The 11,670-nt window shown below is 38.4% G+C and overlaps 1 protein-coding gene across 2 annotated transcripts in view; it reads left to right on the plus strand.

The window, feature by feature from the left end:
* LOC149836903 (ARM repeat superfamily protein) overlaps positions 1–11,670 on the plus strand; it is a 178,948-nt gene that overhangs the window by 166,016 nt on the left and 1,262 nt on the right. For both annotated transcript variants that reach the window (XM_090005654.1, XM_090005655.1), the window contains 2 exons: positions 8,511–8,625; positions 10,673–10,767. In XM_090005654.1, coding sequence (XP_089861780.1) covers positions 8,511–8,625; positions 10,673–10,767 — 210 coding nt within the window. The remainder of the gene's footprint in view (positions 1–8,510; positions 8,626–10,672; positions 10,768–11,670) is intronic.

An 11,670-nucleotide genomic window follows, 5' to 3' on the forward strand; every position in this document is an offset into this window, starting at 1 on the left:
GTAATTTTACAGGTATTGTAACTGGTTTTAATATAAAGAGGTATACATCAAATGATTTCCCTATTGGGAATCGTACAGCAACAACAGCCCTATTGCACTGTCTCCTTCTCCCTTCTCTTGTGATTGCTTTGGAACAATAGAGGATATAAGAAATGAATATGGTATTAGAGCGGAGATCGACTGATTGGGTTTATCAAGGTATGCTGTAGATCTTGATTCCTTAGTTTGCTTCTTCTCCAAGTTTTCTTCTGTTTCTTTGTGCCTCTTCAAAATACCTCTTCTTCAAGTTTTCTTCTTTACCTTTGTGTCTCTTCAAAATACCTTTACCCAATATTTCCTTCTGTTTTCATCACGTTTTCTAGTGCTGATAATCTTTTCAACTCTCTTTTCCCAATCCAACATCACGTTTTCTGGTATTGCTGTTTTCTTCCAACTGCCTTGTTCTTCATATTTCTCCTTTGATGTCAATATTTTTCTTAACCCTAGTTACCCAAGACTGCCTCTTATCTTACCTTCTTGTTTGACGTCATTACTCAGCCTGATATTATTGTTCTTGTTGTTGTTTCTGATATTTATAGTGTGTAATCAGACCCATCATGGATTTGTTTTTTCTGGTTCCCTTAGCCATTAACTGTTCATATCACCACATACCCACCCTATTATAACAAGATATGGGTGATCTGAATACTGAATTGCTCTAAGTTTCTGTTGCATCTGGTTCCTGTGATATCCTGACCTGAAAAAGAAAAAAAACACAGATCTGTGTGTGTCAGCCTTTGTGTTATTTGTTCTAGTTTGGCAATATAATTAGTGAGGCTGTTCTTGCATACTAGTTTTGTTTTTCACTTATTCCTTTCTCTTATGCATGGATTCCAATTCACAACCATCCTTGTCCTCTACCTTTTTGCCTCAACTCGATTATGAAAAACTGAATAACTCAAATTTCCTAGCTTAGAAGAGGCAAATAACTCTTTTATATTATCAGAGAAGAAAAGGATGACAAAGAGGTTGTGGTTTTATCAGTTCTGGTTAGAATTCCAGAATTTGTTTTCTGGACGAAGAGAGATCAGGCTTTGGTGACATATATCACCTCTACATTTTTGCAGGAGGTTCTTATCAGGATTCTTGATGATTGCACAACCATGCAACTCTGGAACAGATTAGTTCAAACGTACTCTTACATTTCAGAATCCAGGGTCATGTTTTTGACGAATTTCAGAATCTCAATATATATATATATATAAAGGGTTCCATGTCAATTATGAAAACAAGATGAAAACCATTACAAATCAGTTCGCCATGGTTGGTTATGAAGTATCAGACAAAGATAGCGGACTTGGCCCTAATTATCATGTCCTTGCCCCTACCCTATAGTATTCGCAATTGCTTCCTTCCTTTGAAGATCTAAGGGTCAAAATATTACATTACGAGATGACTCTTGTTGGTGATACAGATACTTCCAGTGACACTTAGGAAGTATTAGTTACAAATACTTCCTCCCAACACAGTTGTTCAAGAGCGGCGTCCATAAGTGATACTGATATAGAGACATGGAAGAGGAGGATTTTTCAGAGGATGCAGGGGACATGGTCGCACAAATAATCAGGGAGGCCAGGGTATTCTTCCCACACCAAATATTCCTCCCAACTTGGTTGTTCAAGGGCGGTGTTCATAGTTGGCAAACCCAGCGATCCGACTCGGGAATCACCCGAGTCAGATTGGATCGGTAGGTTACTGGGCCACTGAGTCACCCCAATCCTGGTTTACCCAGGATCCGGTGTGAATTGGTCTAGAATTGCTCGATTGAGACAATGTATACCAGTTTTGTACAAAATTACTGAGTCGTATCGGGTTATAAACCTGTAAAATCTGAAAAGAAAAGAAAAAATTTGGACCTGGGTCGGATCTGGATCCGGCCCGGATCCAAACCTGATAACCCCCCTCGTGCCTATAAATAAGCACGAAGAGGGGAAGGGTTTCTCATTCGAAACCCTCCCCCTCTCTCTCAGCTCTCTCTCGGTTTCTCTCTCTCCCCGACCTCGACACCCAGCTCCCCCCCCTCTCACCCCCCCTTTTGTCTCCTCTCTCACCCTCGCCTAATCCTCTCTCCCTCTCTCACCTTCCTTCCGGACGACAGACCTCCAGCGAGCTCCTGTTCGACAAACCCCCTCACCCACAGCTCCCTCTCTCGTCTGCCGACGTCGACGTCGGCGACCTCGGTCCCTCTCGTCGCCCCCCTACAGGTAACCCCCGACTCCCCTCTCTTTCTTCTTGTCCTCTTCTTCCTGTCTCTTCTGTACTCACGCAGGGGAGGGCTCGACCCTCCCTGCCTTCATTGTACGCAGGGGAGGGGTCGACCCTCCCTGCCTTCTCTATACACAGGGAAGGGGCCGAACCCCTCCCTGTTTTCCCTCCTTGATGCTCCTTTAATCTGGACTCCCATGTCAACCAACAATCTTCGTAGTCAGACCACTTCCATAGTGGTTATAGTTATGACCCGGTATTTTGCTTCAGTTAAAGAAAGAGAGACCTTCTGTTGCTTTTTACATCTCCACGAAATCAATGAGTCGCCTAAAAATACAAAAAACTAGTGGTTGAGTGTCGGTTATTGGGATCACCTCCCCAATCAACATCAGTATAAGCAGTTAGATCTAATGATGAAGAAACAAACAAGAAAAGTCCTCATTGTAGAAAGAGAGAGAGAGAGGGAAAGACGTCTTAATCATATTTAGGTCTAATCTCCTCTAGTTTAAATAGAGATTAGCCAAAAGAATAATTTTACATATGGGTCCCTCATTATTTAGAAAATACCAAAACAACCTTAAGTATAAACAAAACTTTAAGAGGTCGACTCTCCCCCTCAAGCTGGAGCATAGATATATCAATCATGCTTAGCTTGCCACAACATTTTGAGAAACTGGACCTGGCAAGAGGCTTTGTAAAAATATCTGCAACTTGATCCTCAGAGATTACATGCTTGGTAGAGATATGTCCAGCTTGAACCATATCTCTTATGTAGTAGCAGTCAACTTCAATATGTTTTGTCCTCTCATGAAATACCAAATTATTGGTTATATATGTAGCCGCCTTGTTATCACACATCATCACCATAAGAGATGAAACCTTCACTTGAAGATCAATCAACACAGTTCGAACCCACATCAATTCAAGTGTGGTTTGGGTCATAGCCCTATATTCTAATTCGGCACTCGACCTAGCAACCACGGTTTGTTTCTTGCTTCTCCAAGAAATTAAGTTACCTCCCACAAATACATAGAATCCTGTGGTAGATTTTCTATCCTCTACAGACCCAGCATAATCAGCATCAGAGTAAGCAACTACCTCCAGGGTACCCCCTTGAATAATAACCCTTTTCCAGGGGAAGATTTTAAGTACCTGAGTATCATCATTGTAGCATTCCAGTGTACCTCAGTTGGTTTGTCCATGAATTGGTTAACCTTGCTTACAACCAAAGCAATATCAGGTCTAATCACTGTCACATATAGTAACTTCCCTAACAATGGGCGATAGCTCCTGCTATCAACAGGTTTTGACCCCTTATCCAATAAATGAACTTTGTGATCTATGAGAATATTTGTTGGTTTAGCTTTCAACATTCCTGTCTCTTTTAATAAATCAAGAACATACTTCCGTTGAGACAAAACCACGCCCTCACTGCTCCTGGCCACTTCTATGCCCATAAAGTATCTAAGTAGACCAAGGTCTTTTGTAACAAAAAGTTTTTGAAGATGAACCTTTGTAGCTGCAATATCTTTCATGTTATCTCCTGTAAAGATTATGTCATCCACATATACCACCATAACGACTAGGCCTGAGTTAGTTTTCTTAATAAATAATGTGCAGTCTGACGCTGACCTATTAAAACCAAACTTTGACATCACATCAAACAACTTTTGAAACCATGCACGAGGACTTTGCTTCAGACCATATATCGCCTTTCTTAATTTGCACACCTTCTGACACTCCCTCTTAACCTCGAACGCAGGAGGTTGTTGCATGTATACTGCCTTAGACAGATCCCCATATAGGAATGCATTTTTCACATCTAGTTGACACAAACTCCATCCATGGTGAACAACTACTGAGAGAACAAGACGGATGGTGCCCGTTCGTGCGACAGGAGAAAATGTCTCAAAGAAATCAACACCATATGTCTGAGTATAACCTTTTGCTATTAACCTGGCCTTGTGTCTTTCAATTGAACCATCTGAGTTGTACTTAATGGTATATACCCATTTGTATCCAACAATGTCTGCATCCACTAGGGGATCAACAAGGTCTCATGTCTATTGAGATAGTAAAGCATCCATTTCATCTTGCATAGCCTGCTTCTACTTGCTATCGAGTACTGCTGTTTGATAACTCAGAGGAATAGTTTCAGCAGATAAGGTTGAAACAAATGCTTTCATCTGATTACCAATTCTAGCATCTAACACAAACTGAGACATAGGATATAAGGTACATTGCCGTGTCCCCTTTCGTAGAGCTATTGACCTGTTATCATCAACATGAATGTCATTGCTATCAGAAGCACTTACCTCAAGAGAAGAAGAAGATGGAGACACTGGAGGAGGTGGAGCTCTATGCACATACACCAATGGAGAATTGTGAAACCGTGAGGTAGGTGGAGTTGGATTCGGTAATGGGGGCACTGATTCCAAAGGAAAAGGAACAGGAAGAGGAAAGGAGTCATCTTGATCCGCTTGCAACTGAGCACCAGTACTGGAATAATATGGAAGAGACTCCAAGAAGGATACATCTGCACTGACATACTCCCGACGGGAAATCAGATCATAACATCGATACCTCTTTTGATTTTTTGGATAGCCTATAAACATACACTTAGTGGCTAATTTATCACGGTCAGGTCAGAGTCTGTGCACAAAACAAACGCACACAAATACTTTGGGCGAAAGAGAGAAGAGAGGTACATTAGGATATAGGATTTGCAAAGGAATTTGGTCTTCCAAGGCATGCGGTTAATCAAATAACAAGCTGTGATAACCGCATCACCCCAATATGAAGCATGAACATTGGATTGAATCATAAGGGTGTGGGCTATATCAAGGAGGTGCCTGTGTTTTCGCTTAGCCACCCCATTTTGTTGAGAAGTATAGGCACAAGAGGTTTGAGGTTGAATGCCATGGTCTCGATAAAATTTAGAAAAATCATCCACAATAACAAGATAATAACGACATTGAGTCATGGTAGGAATCTTACTAGGACCCCATACATCCGCATGAAGAAGTTAAAAGACCTTATGACTGGACTGACTCTGATTAGAAGAAAACGAACTCCGATGATGCTTGCCCAACTGACATGCTTCACATTGGAATGATGTAGTAGACAAAATTTGAGGAATGACACGACGAAGCTTCGACAATGAAGAATCGACTGCAGCATAAATGTTTCTCACAGGGTGATGTAGATAGTAGACTCCATTTTCTTCATAGCCTCCACCAATCTTCTTCCCCGTCAGCAAATCCTGAAAATGACAACACACAGGATCAAATATCACTCTACAATTTAGCTCTTTTCTAAGGCAACTCACTCAGAGTAAACTTTGAGGAAATGAAGGAGAATGAAGGACATTTTTCAACTGCAAGAAAGAGGATATAGAGACATTTCCCTGACCAATAACCGGGGAGGAACTCCCATCAGCTAATGAGACTCCCTGATGTGCAGTAATAGCCTTTAGATTTGAATTTTTTTTAGAGTTTCTACATAGATGTCTAGATGCACCAGAGTCAATAATCCACTTACTATCATGGGGAGAAAGATGGTCTCCAATAGAGTAGGCCACACCAGCTACAGGAGAAGAGGAACTTAAGGACGATGAGAGACCAGCTCCTCATATTCTGCACGACTAAGAGTGATAGATTCACTAGGAGAATTGGTTTCATGCTCCACCTCTAGTTTTGTAGCATTAGCTTTTGGAACATTTGGCTTCAATGGAGAAAATGTAGGCCGTCTATGTTTATCCCAGCAATGATCTTCTAAATGTCCTGATTTTCTACAATAGGTACATTGGAGTTTACCTCTACCTCCCATACCTCTTCCACGACCTCTGCCTCTAACATTCATATTATTTTCTCGTCCATAACTAGATGGTACAGCTAAAGCAGATGACTGAGATGCAGGTTGAGATTGTGGAAGAGAGATGGCAAGTCTACTCAATCGATTGTATGCATCGGCAAGAGTAGGAACATCAGACCCGGTCAACATTTGGACTTTTGCAACTGAGAAATCTGACGATAGGCCTGAGAGGAACCGAGCAACCATAGTTTGTTATTGATGATCCTTTTGTTTTAAGCAACACAGAGGCCTATGAACATTCAGTCTTTCAAAGGCAGCCTTAACAGAGGCATAGTACTGGGCCAAGGATTGATCACCTTACTGCAAATTATATATTTCATGTTCAACTTGGAGAATACGACTCACATTAGTCTCTTGAGAGTATGTATCTCGAAGAGTGTCCCACATCTGTTTAGTCGTATTGTAATTGAACTTCACCCATAATGAATAACACGAACCAAGGAGCCACAACCAATATCGTTGCTGCAATAGATGTCCACGTTTAGTCACAGTTCGTAAATGATCTGCTCCACAATATACAGATCCACTATGGTTATTTGCCTTCACCACGACACCCAAATCTGTGATCAGATCTGAATCAACCAGGACATAAGATAAAAACCATATGTAGATCCACGGTACATATGATAAAAAAAAAACCCGACGATATAAGCTTTTTAATCTTCACAGCAACCTGAACATACGATCAAATCCAAAAGAATATGCAGATCCACGACTATATAAGAATCCCTTTTTTTTCTCGATAACCAGAACATACAGAAAAAAAATGTCGATATAAGATTTTTAATCTTCACAGCAACCTAAACATACAATCAGATCCAAAAGAATATGCAGATCCACGATGATATAAGAATCCCTTTTTTTTCGACAACCAGAACATAAAAAAATTCTGACCCATGACAAATCTGGTTGTCACCCACTTCACGACGACATTACTGCACCCGTACCTGTATCCACTAGATTTGGTCGACCGAAACCCATATTTCCACCACGACTTTTAGATCTGATTACATATTTGAGTCATGACTTTTTTCAGACTACAGATCTGTTATCAGATCTGTACCACTTGGTTCCAAAAAAAATATTTACCTGACACACCTTAGGTCTGATCCCCTTCACGCGATCTAGTACCCTTCACACAAGCTTTGGCGCAGACCTCGAAGTCACGCTCCCAAGGTCGATGACTCTGATACCATGTAGAAAGAGAGAGAGAGAGAGGCGTCTTAATCATATTTAGGTCTAATCTCCTCTAGTTTAAATAGAGATTAGCCAAAAGAATAAATTTACATATGGGTCCCTCATTATTTAGAAAATACCAAAACAGCCTTAAGTATAAATAAAACTTTAAGAGGTCGACTTATCTTAACACTCATAAAATCAGAAGTTTTAATATATCTAATAATGCTCAAAACTGCTCTCATATGAACAGTGGTGGGAGCATGATGAAACTAGCTTGTTGTGTGAACTGCATGCGCAATGTCAGATCTCGTAATTTAAAGATATGATAGTGCCCCGACAAGTTGTTTGTATGATGTTAGATTTTCATATGGTTCCCCATCATCAATCTTCATTTTGACATTTACAACTTTGGGAGTGTCAACCTTCTTATCATATGAGATGCTAGACCTGACAACAATATCGAACGCAAATTTAGATTGAGTAAGCAAATAGCCTCAAGAAAAAACTTTTATATAAAGAAAATACTTTAAAAACCCCAAATCAGTCATTTCAAAATGTGTTTTGAGAAGCCTTTTAATGTTTTCAACTCTCTGTTTGTCGCCTTCTGTGATGGTCATATCGTCCACATAAAGAAGAAGAAGAAGAAGAAGAATACCTGCATCAAAAATCTTAACAAACATGATTGTATCAGTTAAACAAGATTGAAATCCAACACCAAATATAACTTGACTAAACATGTCATACCAAGCCTTTAGAGCTTGTTTAAGGTCATACAAAGCCTTATCTAAACGAAGAGTTTTTCCTTTAAGAATATCTATACCAGACGGTATATAGACTTCTTTAGCCAATTTATCATTGAAAAACACATTCTTAACATCCATTTGATATATAGGTCATTTCTTCACAGAGGCAAGGGCTATTACGGTTCTAACTGTGGTCATCCTAGCAACAGGTGCATGTTAGAATTTTAAGTCATTTTTTGTACATACATATATGCTTGACAGTATATATATATATATATATTCAAATATATTTCGTATATAGGTGGTTGTAATTTTTATTTTTTGACCAGGTTGACTAGCTGTTTGGCAGGTTGACTGTAAAAATTATAAGCATGCCCAAAACTGATACATAACACGACATAAAATACACTGCTTATATATATTCTCTATCAAAAGATTTACCAAATTTTAAATGTGTAATGTTGGTTACAGGCCTATAGAGTGATTGCTGGACTTCTTGTTCGGCAATGGTGTCTTTTGGAGGTCTGCTTGAAGCAGGAAATTATCGACATTGTCACTGATGCGTTCTCTGAGACAACTAAATATGGTTTGCCTTTATATGGACTCTATTGTTATCACTTGTAGAAAGTATTGTTTTATAATTTCCATCTGTTCATTGTATTCTCTTTTTGTTTTATCTCAATCTTGGTATTGGTTCATGTTTTCATATTTCCTGAAAAATGAGAAATATTTTCATAGTGGACTGTGAAATGCCAAAACTGTGACATCATGACTCCATTTCTTCCAATCAGCGTAATCATGTGGACACCTAGCGTGCATGTCCTATGCCAACACAAGGTACTGGATGGGTATGTGAAACAGTCATTTCAATAGTAATCAGTTTGATCTGTTTTAACAATAGGAACATCATGACACTTCATGTAGACGGTTGATAATGTACACTTCAATTTTTAACTTGGATTTGTGATTGATGGTTTATAAATCATGGTACTTTAGAATTCATTCAATAATTTGCACTTAATAAGATTTTCATGCTTTATTACTAGGTGATATGGGTGCTTCTGCACCCCAGAGCACCTATGTCACACCCACACTTGCGGAACATAGGTCCAAAATTGTCCAAGTTAAAAGGAAAAACTTTAAAAAAGTATAATTACATAATTATAAATGCATTCATAAATATAAATAAATAAATGAATCATATTTATCTATATATACAGGTTTGATATTTGGTGCTATTGGAGGCACAAAATTATTGAGTATAAATCATCTCATATTTTTTGGATTTTTTTTGTACGTCTAACCTTATGGATGTGATCTACAAGATTTGTTTTGTATAAAATGAGTTTTAAATCATGTGATTGTGACATGTAGCAGATTTTTTAAGGGCTTCAAAAATCAATGGCCCACAATGTACTAAAATTTCATGACTTAAAAACTTGAAGCTATGAGTTCCAGCTCAAGAGTTCCATGCCTTCAATAGCACAAAATATTTAATCCATATATATATATATATATTTATTTATCTATTTATTTATGTATTTATAGCCTCACCCTCACACCCTAGTTTCTTGAAATTGACATGTTGCACCCTTTGTGCCCGCTCCATATAACATAGCTTTATTGCTTTAGCTTAAGAATGTTCAATGTACATAACTAACCGCCCTAGGTTCTAGTTTTAAAAAACTATGGTGTTGCGCCAATCTTGTGCATGTTGTATCCCATACATGTCCATGTCTATGTAACAACACAATCAAGCAGTTTCCCTTGTTGACAAGGACTGAAAGGTGGCCATAGTTCCTCCCTTCCATTCAGACTCTAGTCTCATGATTGTTGCATTTGTAGCACTAGAATGAAATTACAGAATTCTTGATCACACGGGATATATGGTATATTCAAGTACCTTCCATCATTTTATGGAATAACCATTTCATGATGGCCATGGTTTTTTCCCTTTTTATTTGTTTTTCTGTTTCTTGTTTCTGTGAGGAGATCTGGAGATTATGTTAATCCTACTTACATCTTGCTTACACTTTTTTGTTCTTGAATTCTAACTTATTTTTTTTTATAATTCTGTAGTGTCCCTGAAAAAGATAAAACTGCTTTTCATTCTTCATCAGGTGACTTGATCTCTCAAAACATTTAGGGTGATAGGCAGAAACAGAATGACAGGATGAAGAAATAGAATCAGATGCATTTCTTTCTTTTCGTCTGAACTCTGTTCACCTTTCCTTCTTTCTTAGAGCAGTTGCTTGTCATTTTTGCATTTCCATCTCTTAGGAAATCCATACCAGAACCATTTTAGTTACATAATCCATTTGTGCATCTATTTGTTTTGTTTGAAGTTGATCATTTCCAAGATATATGCCCAACAAGCATATTACAAGGTGTTTTCTATATGGTTTGGACCCTAGATGTACTGCAAGTAAGAAGAGTTATATTTATATGGAGGCTTCTGCGGTTAGCATGTTTTTGGGCTTTATGAGTTGTATAGTCATTAGATTCTGTTTTTTATTATTTATTTATTTATTTTTTGTTAATCTGTTGAGGACTGAACTGTTATCTTGTTAGAAGCTAGGCTCTTACATCATTTCTTTTCCTTTCTCTTGACCATATTCAATTCTGATTTCCAGGTATGGAAGCTCGACACCAGTGTTGTTTGGCTATAAGAGATGCTTTGGCAGCTCAATCCAGTCCAGATGCATCACTTTCTGGAATAGCTTCTAAGGTAAGATATAATTTGCTTTCAATTCCTGAAAGAATTTTGCCAGGAAGTGGTTTTCTTCAGTTAGTAACTTAGTTTTATTGAAGTCTAATCCATCTTAATGTGGGTGATAATACAGTTTCTAGTTGTTGTGGACCTTAATATGAGGATGGTAGGCAATCTGAAAGGCTTTCCAGTGGCTAAGGGGTCTGATTACCATCATCCAGCTAGTTATGTTTGGTGCTAGTTAAAACCCTATCTTATGATCAAAGTTGATTGTCCTAAGGCATGTTAGGGTTGAAATTATCATTCAAGCATATTTAATGTGGCCTAGAAGGAGGTACTTGTCAGGAATTGAGAGGCTCTACTATAATTGTTGACCTTGGATGTGCACTAAACAGAGAGAGAGAGAGAGAGAGAGAGAGAGAGAGGACCTTTAATGGGAGGGACATCCTATCTCATGCATTTTTAAGGGTTTGATGTCAACGTTCGCAAACATGTATCTTATCTATCCTTAACACACTCCCTCAAACTGTGCATGGGATATGACCATTTTGAGAAACTAATGTCAGTTCATAGATAAAGGTTCTGTGAACAAGTTGGCTACTTGGCCCTCCAAAAATGAATTAAAGTCTGCATCATTTTGTCTTCAAAGTTCTCATGTACAAATTTTTTGATCGAGCTCTACATGTTTTATTTCACCATGCTGGACTGGATTATGTCTATGGCACTCATTATCATAGTACAACATTGATTTATGAACGGATTGATGCAAGCAAAAAGGAAGATATGGTATCTATAATATTTTATGTTGTCACCAACCATGGCTCAATATTCGGCTTTTATGCTTTTATTTGGCTATACTTCTCTGTCTCCTGCTAAACTAAGACACAAGATGATGTCCAGAAAACACACCATAACCAATAA

The sequence above is a fragment of the Nuphar pumila genome, chromosome 5 (assembly GCF_984573655.1).
Source record: "Nuphar pumila chromosome 5, dmNupPumi1.hap1.1, whole genome shotgun sequence".
Taxonomy (NCBI): Eukaryota; Viridiplantae; Streptophyta; class Magnoliopsida; order Nymphaeales; family Nymphaeaceae; genus Nuphar; species Nuphar pumila.